This window comes from Cervus elaphus, chromosome 3 (assembly GCF_910594005.1).
Source record: "Cervus elaphus chromosome 3, mCerEla1.1, whole genome shotgun sequence".
NCBI classification, from domain to species: domain Eukaryota; kingdom Metazoa; phylum Chordata; class Mammalia; order Artiodactyla; family Cervidae; genus Cervus; species Cervus elaphus.
In genome coordinates, this window is record NC_057817.1 from 21,057,293 (window position 1) to 21,077,229 (window position 19,937).

The window sequence follows — 19,937 nt, forward strand, 5'->3', positions numbered from 1 at the left end:
CTCTGTACCTTCTTCTCATTTTGCTGTGAATATAAAATTGCTCTAAAAAAGAAGGGCTAATAAAAAATAATAATAATAATGGCTTCCCGGGGAGCTCAGTGGTAAAGAATCTGCTTGCCGGTGCAGAAGACTGAGGCTGGATCCCTATATTGGGAAGATCCCCTGGAGAAGAAAATGGCAACCCATTCTCCAGTACTCTTGCCTGGGAAATCAGATGGACAGAGGAGCCTAGCAGGCTACAGTCCATGGGGTCGCAAAGAGTCAAGTATGACTTAGCAACCAAATAACAACAGTAAAAAATAAAGGTGCTTCAACTTCAACTCAGCAACTATTAACTTCTGGAAGCCTCCAGTTCCTTACCCATACCATGAGCACAGTTATAGTGCCTGTTGCATAGAGTTATGTTAAGGATTAAGTATCGATTAAAGTACTTAGCACAGGTACTTAGCACTTAGTAACTGGGAACTAGCATCATTGTCATACTTACATGTTTTAGGACTTGTCAAGAGATTGATACAGTACGTGTAAAGATAACTAACCTTATGCATGAAGCAAAAATAGACTAGATGTCCCCATCCTTGTGTCCTTTTTCCTGTCCCACTTTTGAGAAACAGCAGGAAAGTACCACCGGCTTTGACCCTACAGAAAACTATCAAGTATATTCCTTTATTACCTTCCTGTGCTCCGTGGAATTGTGCAAAATGGAACACTGCCCACTGGGAACTGAGTCCATACAAGCTTCCATTAAATGACAGAGAAGCACAATGTGGGGAAGCCCTGATGCTTGCAAAGGTCATTGATACTTCCTGGCTGAAAATTGAGAATAGTACAGGGGTTCTTGGATCAGCACTCCACCCTTTGACATGGGACTTATAGACTCCACAGACATCATTCAAGTTCATTTGCTCTGTGGTTTGCTGAGGAGACACGTTTGCTTGAGTCCAAGGGCAGAATGCTGACATTTTAAGCCTCCAGTGTCCATTTTTGGACAGACTCTCACACACTTGGTGGTGACTCACCCCCTGATATGCTGAAGTTGGAACTGTGCTATTCCAGATTTATTTTTCTAAGAACATATATGGTATATGATATTGAGTTTTAATTGAGATCTTTAGAAATTGAGCATGTTGATTAGTGGAATTCCCATCTGTTTCTTTCTTTAAAAAATTACCTCAAGGATAATTAAGGGCATTTTTTTGATCAGTTGATGTGAACTTTATATAAGTAATACTGGCTTTATACACTTTTTCCATGGTGAGATATATATCTTTCAAATCTGTCCTCCCTACTTAATAACATTAATGCAGAATTGTCTTCCTTTTCTTAAGAGAAGCAGCAAATTACCATTTATGATTTTTGTGTTTTTTTCAGTAGATTTACATTATAATACTGATTGTTCATGTACTGGTAAATTACCCAAGAGAATTAGCACTGGAGCTTGTTAAGCATCACCGTCAGAAATGCAGTTAAGAAATTTTAAAGACTTTTAAAATTGACCCGTATTCTTCAAATACTGCAAAAGGAAATACTTTGATTCAACATTAAAACCCAACACACCATAAATTTATATATTGTATCCATCTAGATTGCTACATTAAAAATTCCCACAAACTTAGTCATCCATAGTTAAAACAATGTGTACATACATTTGTTTTCTCAGCATTTCCAAGTGTTGGGATTCAGGAACAACTTAGCTGTGTTTTCTGCTCAGGATCTCCCTGGGGCTATGATATAAGCATTTGGCTGATTGTGCTCTCATCCTGGAGCGCAATTTGGGAAAATCTGCTCCCAAGATCATTCATGTTATTGGCAGAATTTATTTCCTTGTGGCTGTTTAACTGAAGGCCCTAAACTTTAGCTTGCATGTTGGCTGGAGGAAGTCTTCAGGTCTGCAGGCTAATGGCAGGTTGGTGAGGACAACGGTGGTCCTAGAGGCAGCCTGCAGATCCCCATCATGAGTTTCCTCAACGTGGCCACTCACTCTCTCACACTGGCCAGGAGCCTCTCCTTCGTGCTTCCTAGCACGGTGAACACTCAGAGACACATACATGTGTGTATCATAATCATGGGGCTTGGCTTTTGTGACATCCCTGAGCTTTGTCATATCCTCTTGGCTGGAAGCAAAGCCCAGGTCCTACCAGCGCTCAAGAAGAGAGGTTGGATGCCAAAGGCACGTATGCCAACAGGCAGGAAACCATTGGGGATCACTTTAGTCTGCTTGCACACGTTTCAAGTAAAGGCAGTCAGATATGTCCTTTATAGCAACTAGTTGCAACTTGGGAGATTTTAATGATACTGCTGCATTTTGAGATTCTAATGAGTGCCATGTAACAGCATTGATTTTGCTCTGTTTTATGTTATTCAGAGTGTTATTTTGTTAGGTTGAAAACACTGCAGTCTTGGTTGTGCATTTGGGTGACTTGAAAAGAATGAATTCTAACACTTGATGGCAGTAGTAACTCAAGATTCAGTCAGTAAAAGTCCTTATACCAAAGAAACTGAAGCTAGACACTTTATAAAAAATATTTTATCACATATATCAAGTTACTCCAGGTTGCCAATATTAATTATCCTTTTTTTTCCTGGAGTGGTAGAATTGGGTATATTTATTAGATTTTAGCATTTTTTTGACTGGATTTTGGAGAGCTCAGCTCAGCTAATTAAACTTGTAAATAAAATTCTTCAGAGAAAAGTGGGATATACCTGATACATTTGGTCAGAGAAATGAAATGCAAAGCATATTTCAGATTTATCTTTGTAATCAATGTGTTGCTATGATATACAAAAAGTAATGTAAACATAACTCCTTTTATGCACTCTCAAAAACTTGCCTTTTTCCACCCTGAAGATATTCATGTAGTTTAAAATGTCGTCGCCATCTAGTGGTTACAGAGACTAAATGCAAGATATTAAGCCTTTCCGACTTTTTGAAAGTGAGAAAAGGATTCAAAATTACTCATTGCTTTCTCTCCACAATTTGGAAAGTTTTGGTGTTTGAAAGTTAATGAGGCACCTTGTACATCAGGGAATGCCACTGTGATATTTTCCATTTATGATTCTCATATTATTTAAGTAAATTGTGAAGGGAAAGTTTATAATAAAATAACTACAAAGACAGTGTTGCTACAGATTTAAAGAGAAGTAAGGATGTGAATTTTACATTCATAATAGTAGTCTGTGTAGGTATTATTTGCTATTGCCTTTTGAAAATATTACTAACCCTACAACAACTCAAGGTTTTCAGAGGATTAGCAAAATATATTGTAGTCCTATTATCTGAGAAATATGTGTATTTGGTGAGAATTACTTAGGAATTTCAATATGGAGATGTTTGCTTATAAATAGCTTTAAAGTACACTATAATGTGGGACAATAAAATGCAATGGCCTCCCCCTTGGAAAAGAACCTGTAATATTTAGAGAAAAAGAAATGTGTGTAGTATATTCATGAAGAAAAACTGTTGCCATAAGGAAAAAAGATTGTGTTTAATCAGGGATCAATTTTAGAATCAGAGCTTTCAGTGAAGAATGTGATGTGTTTAAAGTGGTCATTTAAATGGGATACATTTAAAAGGAATGCTATTATCACATACTATATTTTCAGGGTTATAGTAGTTACTTTGTCCTTATAGAGTTGATGAATTACATCTGTAAAGGAGCCTTGTGAGTAGGCAGTCATAATGCGCATGAGAATGTCAACTGACCCCATAGCTTTTGCATAATGATACTCTTTTTATCCCAGTATTTTCTTTTCTTTCTTTCTTCCTTCCTTCCTGTCTTCCTTTTTCTTTCTTTTCATTCTTTCCTTCTCTTTTCATTCTTTCCTTCTCTCTCTCACTCTATCCCTCCTCCCTCTTTCTTTCCTTTGACTACAACTTCCCACACCCCATTCTCATGATTTTGTAGTCATGGTGTGTTGAGAATACTGTGAGAACAGAGGGGTTTTCTATGTCATTTGTGGGGAGATCTGAGATCATCAGTAGTTTGTGTGGGCAGGGCATTATGAATTTATGGACCCTTTCCTCCATTAAAAAATAAAAGTTATATTTTATATCATGTTGCTATAAACACTAATATATTCCAGGCTGGATTCTTTATTGCCTGTTTACTATTATTATTATAATTGTGTGTTTTCTTTTTATTGAAAAGCATATGCAAAGTTCTGAAAATGAGTAAGTCAGCCTTGCCTGCTGGGAGTCTTTCTTTACCCTCCTGGTCCAAAGTGTCTCAGTCCATCTTTCTGCTGAATTTCTGGAGGTTGGGTATCTGGAACCCAGAAGTGTTTACTCAAATGTGACTCAAAGGCCTTTGGCCATTTGGAAGTCACTGTGGCATGCAAAAAGATAACACTGAGCTTGGCACCTGTGTTAGTCTGTTTGGGCTACCATAATACCATACCATAGACTGAGGATAGGATATCCAAGATCAAGGTCTCAGCTGATTTGATTTCTAGTGAGAGCTTACTTCCTGGATTGCAGATGGACGACTTCTCATTATGTCATCACCTGGCTTTTCTTTTTTTTTTAAACTAATTTATTTAATTGGAGGCTAAATACTTTACAATATTGTAGTGGTTTTTGCCAAACATCGACATGAATCAGCCACGGGTGCACATGTTTTCCCCCTCCAGAAACCCCCTCCCACCTCCCTCCCCGTTCCATCCCCCAGGGTCATCCCAGTACACGAGCCCTGAGCACCCTGTCTCATGCATCGAACCTGGACCGGCGATCCACTTCACATATGATAATATACACGTTTCAGTGCTTCGCTCTGAAATCATCCTACCCTTGCCTTCTCCCACAGAGTCCAAAAAAACTGTTCTTTACATCTGTGTCTCTTTTGCTGTCTCACATATAGGGTCATCATTATCATCTTTCTAAATTCCATATACATGTGTTAGTATACTGTATTGGTGTTTTTCTTTCTGACTTTCTTCACTCTCTATAATAGGCTCCAGTTTCATCCGCTTCATTAGAACTGATTCAAATGCATTCTTTTTAATGGCTGAGTAATATTCCATTGTGTATATGTACCACAGCTTTCTTATCCATCCGTCTGCTGATGGGCATCTAGGTTGCTCCCATGTCCTGGCTATTATAAACAGTGCTGCGATGAACATTGGGGTACATGTGTCTTTTTCAATTCTGGTTTCCTCAGTGTGTATGACCAGCAGTGGGATTGCTGGGTCATATGGCAGTTCTATTTCCAGTTTTTAAAGGAATCTCCACACTGTTCTCCATAGTGGCTGTACTAGTTTGCATTCCCACCAACAGTGTAAGAGGGTTCCTTTTTCTCTGCACCCTCTCCAGCATTTATTGTTTGTAGACTTTTGGGTAGCAACCATTCTGACCATCATGAGATGGTACCTCATTGTGGTTTTGATTTGCATTTCTCTGATAATGAGTTACGTTGGGCATCTTTTCATGTGTTTGTTAGCCATCTGTATGTCTTCTTTGGAGAAATGTCTGTTTAGTTCTTTGGCCCATTTTTTGATTGGGTCATTTATTTTTCTGGAATTGAGCTGCAGGAGTTGCTTGTATATCTTTGAGATTAATTCTTTGTCAGTTGCTTCATTTGCTATTATTTTCTCCCATTCTGAGGGCTGACTTCTCACCTTGCTTATAGTTTCCTTCGTTGTGCAAATACTTTTAAGTTTAATTAAGTCCCATTTGTTTATTTTTGCTTTTATTTCCATTACTCTGGGAGGTGTGTCATAAAGGATCCTGCTGTGATTTATGTCAGAGAGTGTTTTGCCTATGTTTTCCTCCAAGAGTTTTATAGTTTCTGGTCTTACATTTAGATCTTTAATCCATTTTGAGTTTATGTTTGTGTTTCATGTTAGAAAGTGTTCTAGTTTCATTCTTTTACAAGTGGTTGACCAGTTTTCCCAGCACCACTTGTTAAAGAGATTGTCTTTTCTCCATTGTATATTCTTGCCTCCTTTGTCAAAGATAAGGTGTCCACAGGTGTGTGCATTTATCTCTGGGCTTTCTATTTTGTTCCATTGATCTATATTTCTGTCTTTGTGCCAGTACCATACTGTCTTGATGACTGTAGCTTTGTAGTATAGTCTGAAGTCAGGCAGGTTGATTCCTTCAGTTCCATTCTTCTTTCTCAAAATTACCTTGGCTATTTCAGGTTTTTTTGTATCTCCATACAAATTGTGCAATTATTTGGTTTGGTTCTCTGAAAAATACTGTTGGTAGCTTGATAGGGATTGCATTGAATCTATAGATTGTTCTGGGCAGTATACTCATTTTCACTATATTGATTCTTCCTATCCAGGAACATGGTATATTTCTCCATCTATTTCTGTCATCTTTGATTTCTTTATGACTTTTCTTTAGTATAGGTACACACACACACACACACACACACACACACACACACAATCTCATTTTCTTCCTGTTCTTATAAGGCCACTAATCTCATCATGAATGCCCTACCTCATGACCTCATCTAACCCTTATTAAACTCCTAAAGGCCCCATTTCCAAACACCATCACAATGGGGAGGGGGTTATTTAGGACTTCAGTATACAAATTTTGGGGGTAAGCATTCAGCTCATAACAACTTCCCTGTCCAGTCTGTACACCATTTTCTTGTATTCCAATACAGGGAAAAGACACATTCATGGTATATGAGACAGGACAGTGAGGTGAAGTAGAATAGGCCTTTGGGGTCAGCCCTTAACCAGGAGCAAGTTGTTTAAGCTTTCTCTCGGATCTGTGATTGGAATAGTCATTGCTATCTTCAACTCCTAGGATGCTGTGAATTAATACATGCAGAAAAACCTTAGATGCCTAGTACATCTTTTGTGTTCAAGAATTGGTTCCTGTTGTAACAATATACATTCTTGTAGTAGGCTGATATATGTTTTTCAAAATCAGTAGAGCTGTGTGTGCCAATATGATAGATATGGTAGGAATGATCAAGGAATAGTTTTAAGTGAAACAAGAAAAATAGTGATTATCTATTGTGCTTAAAAATCCATATTTACATGTACTGATACATACATAATAGTGATATATATATACATATTATATCCATGTGTATTTTTGTAAAAGAGGAGCAATTATTTTTGCTTCTCATGAAAAACTTGATAAAATAATGAAAGAAACCATTGACTATTTCCAAGGAGTGGAACTTAGGGTTTGCTGCAGGAAAGAAACTCACCTTTCATTGTGCACTCTTTTGTTATCTTTCAGTTTTTTGTATTATTATCACACATTTCAGAAAGTTCCATTTTCTCTCCTTAACTTCTTCCCTACTGTCATTTTCATATTATTGGTTATATTTTCCACTTTCTATGTTTTATTTTTTTCACAGGCACAGAAATACTCAGTTCAGTTCAGTTCAGTCACTCAGTCGTGTCTGACTCTTTGCGACCCCATGGACTGCAGCATGCCAGGCCTCCCTGTCCATCACCAACTCCCGGAGTTTACTCAAACTCATGCCCATTGAGTCAGTGATGCCATCCAGCCATCTCATCCTCTGTCGTCCCCTTCTCCTCCTGCCCCCAATCCCTCCCAGCATCAGGGTCTTTTCCAATGAGTCAACTCTTCGCATGAGGTGGCCAAAGTATTGGAGTTTCCGCTTCAGCATCAGTCCTTCCAATGGACACTCAGGACTGATCTCCTTCAGGATGGACTGGTTGGATCTCCTTGCAGCACACCAGTTAACTAATAATTAGGAAAGGTCTAAAATCAGTTGGCAGGTCTTTAGGATGATAAAATATTATTGTTAAAATACTGAAGCTATGTGTATTACGATTATTTGCTTGTTGTGATTATAATGAATATTTTCCACAAGGCCCTCATAATTTTCAAATATTTTTATTCTTTTCTTCATTTTCTTTAATTAATTTGAAAATAAAAACATGCTTTAGTAAAAAATAAAAGGAAAAGTTTAATTAAAGCATTTAAATCTTGGCAATATACCTACATTGTTAATTTTTAATTTTTATTATGATTACTTTAAAATTATATAGGATATGAATTCCTAAAACTTGAAAATTACATGTGATTTATAAGAATATCTATGAAATATTTTCTCTTAGTCTCCTATTTCTGTACATTTTTGGTTTATTTCTGATTCATCTGGTGTTTTCTTAGACTACTACATTGCTATCATATATTAAAACTTTTAGCTGTATTTTATGTACTTATATCATCTTCCAGAACATATTTTGAAAGTATCATGCTGAGGTTTCTTTTTGAAGAGAGCAGGAAGAATCATTTTGTTATAGGAGGCATCATAATGCTAACCATTATCTGAAATCAGACAAGACTCCCAATAGGCAAACGAGGTAGGCACATGTAAGCTTGAGGAGTTTTGCTGAGATTGATAGGGTTTCCATCCAGTCGAATATCCTCTAATGCCTTACGAATATAAGTCAAATTTTTAACATTGCAGAAGGTATCTTCATGCATCTCCAGAATGTTGTTATTCTAAAAAAGATTAAGATAAATTATTAGATGAGTTATCACCTGTTCCTCATATTGATTAATAATATAGTCCATTTTACTCCACCCCTGCTTTTACTCTTTCATTCCTTCTCTCATCCAGAAATGCACATTATGCAATTATTATATACGTCAACACTTTCTAAGCAGTGAGGATAAGCCAATAAACATGAGAAACATATGCTTGCCTTTATGGAGCTTACTTCACTAATGGGAGTATAAGATAATGAGATGAAAAAGCAAATTTAAAGAAAACAAATTATTTCCAAAAATAATCTGAACTAAGAAGAAAGGAAAGTGTCTGTGAAAACTTACCTTAAGAGACAGCAGTGGAGCTGAGAATGGAATGACAAGGAGGCAGGGGCATGGGAGACAGCTGAGGTAAGAATGTCCCAGACAGAGAGAATGTCAAGTTCAAATTCTGAGTAATATGCAGGGAAAGTTCAAGAATGAGAAAAAAAAATGTCAAAATGGCTGTTGGGTTGAAAGTTTTGTATGTGACTGTTAGGGCTCATTAGGGCTGTTAGTGTTGCTCAAGTCTTCTGTTTCTCAGTATATCTTGTGGCTAGTTGTTCTATCCATTATTGAAAGTGGAATATTGAGGAATCTATTATTGTTGAATTGTCTTTTTCTCCCTTCAATTCTAATAGTGAAGTCCTTATAAATTTTGAGGCTTTGTCATTAGGTACATATATATTTATAACCCTTATGTCTTTCTGATGGATTGACTATTTTACAAAGTGTCCATGAGAAATAATATAGATTTAGTGCCTATGCACTATTCTATTTTCTTTGATAGGTAATAGATACTCAGTTAATAATTATCATGCCTTATCTTTAAGTCATTATCATGTATCCGTGAATGCAGCACCCACTTTATAAACTAAAACTGAGATGCAGGGAGGTTTAGATATTTGTTCAATCATTAAATAGTGTCAAGTAGAATTTCAGCCCAGGGAATCTGCTTTTGCCAGATCTGTCATTCTTATAGTATGTTGGAAAATATTTTTCAAATGAATCACAAAAAGAGATTTTTATAAGAGCATTAAAGATAAATATAAAATGAAGACAATGTAAATTAAAAACAGCTTTATACTGGATATTGGTGAGGTGATTGTGAAAGAGAAATATTTTTAAATGTTCACTTGATACTTTTTTAAACCTTAGAATAGGGAATATAAAGCCAATCACTTAAAAAAAAACTTAGATTGCATATGCAAGCACATTATGTTTAAATATAACATCAGAGACCTGGTTACTCTGTAGACTCAATATCATCAGACAGTAGTAATGAAATTTAATTTAGAATTGGAAAAAAATTTCCAATTCCTTTTATGGTTCCCTTGAAAATCTTTCTAATCCTAAACCAGGCAAGAAATTCTCATTGACATAGACATTCACCCCCAGAAAAAGAGAAGACCAATAGAGAGCCATCCAGAAACCAGATAAGGGCTAGAAAGGGCATCACATTAAGGAAGTTAGTCAGAAAAACTCTCAAGAGATAGATATCTAAGAGTCATAGACAGATACACACACAAAGACACCAGAAAGAAGTATGGAAAGATGTAAATAGGGATGGAAGAAAAGACACAGAGGTAAATAATTACAGAATCCACAGAGTAAAGAAGAAAGAATCAGACTTGCTCTCACACAGCAGAATCACTTCTTGTGATGGTTTATACTTTTCATCCTAAAAGACTGTAATATTGCACTATGATATTGTGTCTTTGAGCACATAATGGTTATGTTCTCTACAGATTTATTCCACAGAACAGATGAAATTATTACAGAAAGGTGATTACAACTGTATACCAAAAGTTACATCTGAAATAAGAAGTAATTTATCTTTCTTTGTCTCAACAACCAAAAGTGTTTTTTAATTGATCATATTGTAATATACTTCAGTGGAATATATTGTTCGGGTTTTTCCATAACATCTTACAGAAAAAAACATGAACAAACTTATTGGCCAACCCAGTATTTAGAAAATATTAGATCATAACATTTTGAAAATGTGTTTTCACTCATTACTTCAAAAATAAAATGTAGCTTAAAGGAATTTAAAATAACGCAAGCTTTCAAATATGTTGGTTTAGAAAAAAACTGCATTTTCTTAATCCAGAGAAATGAAAGTCCATCATCTCTCAGCAGATAGGAATGTCCTAGGATTGACTTTAACTCAGTTCATGGAACCTAAAATCAGGAGCTAAAACTGACATTTTTTTCCTTCTGAAAGCTATAAATCAAATTAAATTTTTCTTTCTCTCTTATTCTCTTCCATTTCTAATCTTCACACATTTCTTCAGCAGATGAAGCTCTTATTTTCTAAAAAAAGATTTGTGTGCCAAAAAGATGCATTATGAGGTGGCAAAGAATGAAAATAAAGACTAAAGTTAGTTATCAGAAATAAATCAGTATAGATGAGTCATGAATGTGCAGACAGCTTGTACTCAGAGTGAGAGAGAGAATAAATGAGAGAAAAAAAAAAAAAACTGTCACAGTGTATTAACATGCCATCATACAGCTTTTGCATCGTGGCTTCTCCCGTCTGCATCCGTTTTCCATGGATGTGCTGGGCATAACTTACTAGTATTAGCCTACCTGGAGGTGAAGGGCCCGCAGATTTTCCGGGAGTGGTAGCGGGATGTGGTCCAAGTTGTTATCCGTGAGGTAGAGATGATGGAGATCATACATATCCTGTAAACATTCCAAGTGTAGGGCCTTAATAGAAATTAGTGGTGCCACAGTCATACGGTTCATCCCCTGTTTATGAAACTATTTGTAAAATAACACATGCCTGTTCAGGTCTTGTTTTCTAAGTGAGTGAAGTCGCTCAGTTGTGTCCGACTCTTTGCGACCCCATGGACTGTAGCCTACCAGGCTCCTCCGTCCATGGGATTTCCCAGGCAAGAGTACTGAAGTGGGTTGCCATGCTTTCTAAAGTCGAGTCCTGGACAATTCAAATGAGTTCCACAAGAACTGATAGCAAGCAAATATCTCTCGATGTAAATGAAACATCTTTCTTAGTCTCTGGAAGAACCTACTTTGTCCACTCTAACTTTCTCAGTTTAAGCAAGGCATTGATTTCCCACACAGAGATTCTGCAATAAAATTTTGAGGATTATGGTGGGAAATAACAAGAAGTTCCTTCATGTTACAGGAATGGGGAAATGAGAAATTCTCCCCGAGAAAATGCTCCCATCTCCAGCACAAATAGCAAGAGGGCACCCTAGCAAGACAGAATATATGTTTAGATACGACCAGGTCTACTCCGACCAAATGTCACAGGACAACTGTGACTCACTGTCACCCATGCCAATAGACTCTGAGTGAGGGGACTAGATTTGATCTTTGCCAGGCTCTGATGAGGTGCCCTAACTCCCTTGCCTGCCACAGTGGTGTCGCAGGAGCACTAGTGGAGATACAGGCTTTCTACCATTGCCCAGGGCTAGCAAATGAATCCACACAACCCCTTGTAGCCTCTATGGAAGCTGTGAGATGTCCCTTCAAACAGTAGCTTAAATTTATTTGTCCAACAGATATTTAGAGAAGCAACTCGAAGGGAGTTAAGACTGGGTGAGAAAGCCAAACTGGTTACTGTTCTCAGACTCTCTGCGGTCATGCCAAGCAAAGCCATTCTAACCCCAAACTTGTTTCCTTCACTTAGAAAACAAAATTCATAAGACTAACTGAATCCATCCCCCTTACAGATAATTTAGAAGGCTTTTACCCTCAAGGCATCACCCACACTCTGTACAAGTAACTGTCCTTCCAACCACACAAAGTACTGTCCTTGAGTGGAGCTTTGGTAAGTATGAATCATTTGGCTTATAACATTCCTAAGTGCAACTTAACAGACTGGTGCTCCACCCACTTCTTATTCCAGCTCTGCTTTCTCCTCTTAGTTCTTGAGCAGCTTCAGAATGTACCAGTATTTCCCAAAGGCATGACACATAGTGTTCTAAAGTTTACTTTAGGCATTAAAAGTCTCATCAAATTGAATCCCTTTGTGGAAATAAAAAGGCTAGACACTGATAGCAAAGGGAATGGAAAGATTAAAGTATTTCATATTCAAACTTAAAACTCACTTTAAATGCTTCTTGCTTTATTCCTTTCCTTCCAAGTCTATTGTTGCTAATGTCAATAAATCTCAAAGTGGTTGGCAATTCTGGGAGCTGCCTAATTTTGTTGTCACGCAGGACAAGCTCTCGGAGTTGAGGCAGCTTTCTGAATGCATCTTCATCAATCTCAGATATTAAGTTTGATGTCAGATCAATCCTCCTTAGATCATCTGGAAAAAAAAAAGATAGAAGTAGTTGAATATGTTTCACTCACATAAAAATATAAATATAAAATTTCCCACATATAAACAAATATAAACATGCATTAGCAATAGTTAATGAAACAATTATTTCTAACAACTTTATAAAAACTTAATAGACTGCAGCTGCGGCTCAGTCATGTCCGACTCTGCAACCCCGTGAACTATAGCCCTCTAGGCTCCTCTGTCCATGGGAGTCTCCAGGCAGGAATACTGGAATGGGTTGCCATTCCCTCCTCCAGGGGATCTTCCTGGCCCATGGATTGAACCCCTGGCCCTATGTCTTCTGCATTGGCAGGCGGGTTCCTTACTACTGAACCACCTGGATTTCCTCCAAATACTATTCATATTTATGCACTCCAAAGTGTAGCCTTAGCAAAGAAATTGACACATTATATTTCATTATATTTAAAAGCATTGATCTTTTTCCTGTATTCCTCATAAATTTTGTCTGGATCTTACTATTTAAAATATTTTTTTTCCTCCGTGCTGGCAGATTATTATATTTTCTAACAGTAATAGATGCATTAGCATGAAAATACACAGGAATTAAAAAGAAATTTTCAAATGATTAAAACACTTAATGAAGACAAATATCAACTTTCTTCAAAGTTGGCAACAATCATAAGGTCAGAATTTAGATTTGCATTCATCAATTATAAAGCAATTGTGCTTTATTTTTTTAAATTGTGCTTCAATGGAAGTCTATTTGAACAAGCCAGATCCTACTAAATAGGATGGTCATGAATTTCTGCTCTTACTGTGATAATGTGATAATGAGTTTTAGCCTATAAAGTATAATTATTTGTGATTTTTGTTTACTTGAAAATAGTTTGAGAATATCAACAACTATATAGTTTCATGTGCATAAGTCACATCACTTCAATCGTGTCTGACTCTTTGTGACCTCATGGACCGGGGACTGTCATGGGGATTCTCCAGGCAAGAATACTGGAGTGGATTGCCATGGCTTCCTTGAGGGGACCTTCCCTATGCAGGGATCGAACCCATGTTTTTTATGTCTCCTGCATTGGCAGGCAGGTTCTTTACCACTAATGCCACTTGGGAAATCCATATAGTTTCATAATGACCTTTAATGATTCATCATTCTTTCTTATTGTAATTAAAACAAACCTTCAAGCATACAAATAAGTAAAAATTGATTTATGAGACATATTTTGATATTTATATTTCATTTTCAGTGACAACATTTTATAATGCAAACATTTAAGAAACAAAAGGGAAGGATATTAGTGCCAGCATCCATACTTAGGCTTGCAAAATCATTTTTGTTGATCTTTTTAATTCTGTTAAAACGGGAATAGAAATAAGCTGTGTTCTTGGGCAGTGGAGGAATAGCATCAAGTTCGTGGTCATCACAGTATACGGTGGTACTTATACAAGTACACAGAAGGCAGGTTGGAAAGTCTAAAAGAGAGGCAAATAACATATGTAAGCAACAGGCAATTTCTAACAAATAATGGGATTACAAATGTTTATTAAGCAAGATTACAGTCTCATATAGAGTATTCTGGAATATTTAATATCTTCTTATGTAGTTTTCTATAAATAGAATACTAAAGTCAAATATAACAACTCAGGCTGCCCCAATAATGAATATATTCTTTGTAATATTTTAAAATTTTATATTAAATTATTTACTGAATATAGCATGATTGTTGCTTTTATATTTATTGAAAATTCTATTTTCAGAAGTAAATGTTAAGATTGCGTATTTTATAAATTTAAAACATCACATATAATATTTTTATTAGATCTTTCATTCATTATTTAAACACGCCACTGAAATAACATCAAGGGAAAAGGTAGGGCAATTATCATTATTAATTCACTCAATATGCATTTATTGAATCTATTCTATGTAAATTGCACTGTGCTAGCCGGTGAAACAGTGGTAAGCACAGAGACACAGTTCTGTTTGATGATCTGCTATGTAAGATGGATGTTAATCACATAAATAAAATGATGATTGTGGTAAATGTCATGGAATATCATAGAGGCATACAATAGGAGAATTTGATCCAGTCTGAGAGTCATGGTTCTTTGAGGAGGTGATAACTGAGTTGAAATCTGCAGGAAGAGCAGGACCTGACTGTTGAGGTGAGCTGAAAGAGTCTGCAGGCAGAGGACACAGAACGTGCCAGGTCCCTTCACTCTGGGGGAACTGAAAGGTGGTCCCTGTAGCTACAGTACAGAAGCATTGGAATGTGTAGGACGCAAAACACACAGGCCTTATGGGCTGTGTTACAGGTTTTGTCTCCTGTCCTAAGGATGGGCAGGAGTATTACATGACCAGATTTGCATGTTACGATATCACCCTGTTTGAAGGTGAGCTGGAAGACTGATTGATGGGGGGTGGGGGTGCAGAGTGGGATGGGCATAGGGGCAATGAGTTATCAAGATAAAAGATGGTGCTTGCTTGGCTTTGATAATGTGCTAGAAAAGGCAACAGATCCCCCCTAAAAAATTCAAGTTATATTACATCTCCATTTATTTATCTATTCTCTCTCTCTCTCTCACACACACACACATACACACACACACACACACACATACACACAGCCCCCTCCTTCACTCTCTGCTTATTGCTCTTATTGGTCTTATAGAGGACAGAGAGCTTCTAAGGGAGATAGAGAAGCAATGGTTAAAAGAAAAGAAGGATAGTAGATGGTCAGTATTATGGAGGCCAAGTGGAGAGAGAGTCTGAAGGAACAGGGAATAGAAAATAATCTAAATCTGCTGAGATGTCAGTTAAGGACTGAAAAATGTCTCTTGGAGTAGTTACTATGGAGGTTATAGGAGACTTCGGTAAGTGCTGTGGAGTGATAAGACTGGAAGCCAGATCACAGTCCCTGAAGGAGGATGTAGGAGGCGAGGAAACAGTTACAGAACATGCAGACAATGTTTCTGAGATGTTTGACTGTAAACAAAAAGGAAAGAGAGATAGTGATAACTATAAGACATATTTGTAGTGTGTATGATGAGGAAATGGACTAAAGTGGGAGAGATTTGAAGAAAAGTATCCAAAGAGAGAGAGATTGAAAGTAAAAAGGGCAGCAGGAAATGGAACCAACAACACAGTAGGAAGCATTTACATCCCACATGAGGGAGCACAGACAGTGCCTCTGTTGTAACAGGAGGAAGGGGAAGAAGCGAGGATGTCTGTCAGGCAGTTTGGTTGCTCAGTCTTGTCCGACTCTTTGCAACTCCATGGACGGCAGCATGCCAAGCTTCCCTGTCCATCACCAATTCCTGGAGCTTGCTCAAACTCATATCCATCAAGTTGGTGATGCCATCCAACCATCTCATCCTCTGTTGTCCCCTTCTTCAACCTTTCCCAGAATCAGGGTCTTTTCCAATGAGTCAGTTCTTCCCATGAGGTGGTCAAAGTATTGGAACTTCAACTTCAACATCAGTCCTTCCAATGAATATTCAGGACTGATTTCCTTTAGGATGGACTGGTTGGATCTCCTTGCAGTCCAAGGGACTCCCAAGAGTCTTGTCCAGCACCACAGTTCAAAAGAATCATTTCTTTGGCACTCAGCTTTCTTTATGGTCCAGCTCTCACATTCTTACATGACTACTGGAAAAACCGTAGCTTTGACTATACAGACCTTTGTCAGCTAAGTAATGTCTCTCCTTTTTAATATGCTATCTAGGTTTGTCATAACTTTTTTCCCAAGGAGCTAACATCTTTTAATTTCATGGCTGCAGTCACCAAACGCAGTGATTTTGGAGTCCAAGGAAATAAAGTTGGTCACTGTTTCCATTGTTTCCCCATCTATTTGCCATGAACTGATGGGACTGGATGCCATGATCTTAGTTATTTGAATGCTGAGTTTCAAGCCAGCTTTTTCACACACCTCTTTCACTTTCCTCAAGAGGCTCTTTCTCTTTCTTCACTTTCTGCCATAAGGGTGGTGTCATCTGCGTATCTGATGTTATTGATATTTCTCCCAGCAATCTTGATTATATCTTGTGCTTCATCCAGCCCAGCATTTAGCACGATGTGTTCTGCATATAAGGGTGACAGTATACAGCCTTAACGTACTCCTTTCCCAATTTGGAACCAGTCTGTGGTTCCATGTCTGGTTCTAACTGTTTCTTCTTAGCCTGCATGCATATTTCTCAGGAGGCAGGTCAGGTAGTCTGGTATTCCCATCTCTCTAGGAATTTCCCCCAGTTTGTGGTGTCCACACAGTTAAAGCCTTTGGTATAGTCAATAAAGTAGAAGTAAATGTTTTTCTGGAACTCTCTTGCTTTTTCAATGATCCAATGGATGTTGGCAATTTGATCTCTGGTTCCTCTTTTTCTAAAACCATCTTGAACATCTGGAAGTTCATGGTTCATGTACTGGTGAAGCCTGGCTTGGAGAATTTTGAACATTACTTTGCTAATGTGTGAGATGAGTGCAATTGTGCGGTAGTTTGAGTGTTCTATGGCATTGCCTTTCTTTGGGAGTGGAATGAAAACTGACCTTTTCCAGTCTTGTGGTCACTGCTGAGTTTTCCAAATTTGCTGGATGTAGATAGAAATGTATGTAAAATATGTAGGGTGTGGATATAGATGTAGGTAAATTATGTGTCTGAAAATAGAAAGACCAAAGAGCCGTTGACCTGAAGACTGTATTTTCTTTGTGTAGGAGGAAGCTAAGCTCTCTGACTAGTTTGAGGAGTTTTGGGAGAAGGAGAGAATGGTTGTGAGATGTGAGATGGATGGAGAAAGTAAAATAGCCATGAGAGACAGAAGAAAAAAGTGATGGAAGACTTTCTTGGGATTGCTTGGTGATCCTCATTTAGCTGAGATTTTGCTGGTTTTAAGCACTGGAAGCCTCGTGTCTTGGGATCCCTCACTCCCAGGCAAATCAGGACATTTGGTTGCCCTTGTTGAAGGATCCATTTGTGGTTTGAGATCAAGAATTAGTAATGCACCTATTAAGGTCTTATTCTTGTTGTTGTTTAGTTGTTAAATGGTGTCTGACTCTTTGCAACTCAAATCTGACCCAGGTCAGATTGAACCCAAGTCTCCTGCATTGCAGGCGCATTTTAGTGATTTTAATTATAGAGTTAGGATTCCCAAGAAAACAATGTCATTAAATAGAAAAAATCACTTATAACAACTTCAGGAATGAAAGCTATTTTAGGAATGGAAGTTTGGGAAAAAATTTTAAGGGAGAGCTATAAAATATTTAATACTTGCTAATTTCTCCAATTATTATAAATAAATATTTTCTCTTTATCACAAAGTTTCAAGAAGAAAAGCATTTCATTCTTCTATATATTCATGGCCATGCTAATTTAGCAATAATTGCTTAGAATAATTATATATAGTCACAACAATTGCTTTTAATTCTAGCTTTTTTTTCACTTATAACTCAAGCCTACTCAATGTAGCTTCTGAATATTATTTCTAGAAATTGACATTTATAGTAACAATGTTTCGGTTTTTGATGTTTTAAATATTTCCAAACTATTTGACTTAAATCAATTTACATTTAAGTTTTAAAGTTTAGAATTTACTTCTGTGCAAAGTAAAGTGTGAATTAAATTTTTAATTTCATTACTTAGACTCCTTTAAGAAACAAATTTTTTAAGTCATAATTTTTCTTACATTGTTTCAAAATTTACATTATTGAGCCATAAATTTTACTAGAGCTTTTCAAAAGATTGGGCATTCTGCTCCTCTTAGTCTTGGCACATCAGGTAATTCCAAATCAGTCAACTTTTGAAAGCTCTGAAATTACTTAAAAGTAAGTAATGTTCTAGAGATATTTCATTTCCCTGTTTTGAGGACTTTCTGCTGGGTATGCACATTTCCTTCTAATTGTGTGTGTATCTCCCTGGTTCTGTTTTTAGCATGTTCTATCACCCCCACAGAAAGTTGACTGTGTGGAAAGACTATGATATATTCATTAAAGACAGGATTTAGTGGTTTCTGTCTTCATTCCAGCACCGTTACGTACCACCTCCATGATCTTGGACCACTTTTATGGCATTTGGAATTTTAGTTTGCCTATTTATAAAGTGAAAATAATAATAACTAGCATGTACTTAGTACTATTGTGTCTCTTCAAAGACACAATATAAAACACTTTAGGGACTGGCATATTGGCAGCATTTCACAAAAGACAACTTTTCATAGGACTTCTTAGTGAATAGTGAGAAGCTCATAGAATTAGGGAGTACATTGGTGATTACCAGGGACGGGGGGAAGGGGGAGATGGTTTCAGGTGTGTAAAATGAATTATGTTCTAGACATCTGCTTACAACACAGTGCCTGTAGTTAATGTATCGTACACTGAACGATTTGTTGAGATTAAATAAAAAAAATTCTCTTCTATCAATAATAAGAATCACTAACACTGATGATGTTTACTGTGGGCCAGGCACTAAATTTATTCAGTTAATCCTCGCAACAACTCTATGAGGTAACATCTATTACTTATTATCCCATTTTCTAGGTGAGGAAGCAAAGGCAAAAAAATACTGAATGCTTTGCTCAAGACAGTACACCCAGCAAATCTGAAAGTGGGGATCTGAACGCTCTTTCCTCTATTTTGTTCTCTCAGCGTGTTCTGTACAAACTTTTTCTTGTATTACCTGTAACACTTACTGCCTCTAAGTTGGTTTACATGTCCGTCTCTCTGTACTAGACAGAAATATCTGTGAAAATAGTAGTCATTTAAAGATGTTTTGTATATCCAGAACTTACAGTACAGAGACATTTGATGCTAAATAGACCTTTGCAATGGAAACTGTTCATTTTTTCTGCACCCCCCTCATCAGAGCACACACATTCTCCATGTATGTAAAAGTATTCTAGTGTGAGTCCACTTGAATACCTCCCAAGGTTGACACTGACAAATTCTTACATGAAATATAGACAAACCGTAGACTCACATTTAGCACCAGGAATTCCTTTTATGACCCTAAAGGCCCTGGTTTACATAACTTTCAGGTCCTACAAAGTGGAGTCCAATATTATGGAACCCTGTCTTCCCTTTTCCTTTCTCTGCTCCTAGGACTGAGTGGAAAGGCAGCCTGGTTCCCACTAAGAACACACTCAAGAAGCAGAACAAGCTTGCTTGAAACTCAATGTGTGAAACTGATGCTCTGTGATCTCTTTCTGAGC

At 37.2% G+C, this 19,937-nt stretch overlaps 1 protein-coding gene across 3 annotated transcripts in view; it reads right to left on the reverse strand.

The window, feature by feature from the left end:
• Nucleotides 1-7,818: 7,818 nt before the first annotated feature.
• EPYC (epiphycan) overlaps nt 7,819-19,937 on the reverse strand; it is a 39,840-nt gene continuing 27,721 nt past the window's right edge. For all 3 annotated transcript variants that reach the window (XM_043880980.1, XM_043880990.1, XM_043881001.1), the window contains exons 4-7: nt 14,055-14,213; nt 12,553-12,755; nt 11,066-11,161; nt 7,819-8,449 (exon numbers count right to left, since the gene is read on the reverse strand). In XM_043880980.1, coding sequence (XP_043736915.1) covers nt 8,279-8,449; nt 11,066-11,161; nt 12,553-12,755; nt 14,055-14,213 — 629 coding nt within the window. In that variant the 3' untranslated portion in view covers nt 7,819-8,278. The remainder of the gene's footprint in view (nt 8,450-11,065; nt 11,162-12,552; nt 12,756-14,054; nt 14,214-19,937) is intronic.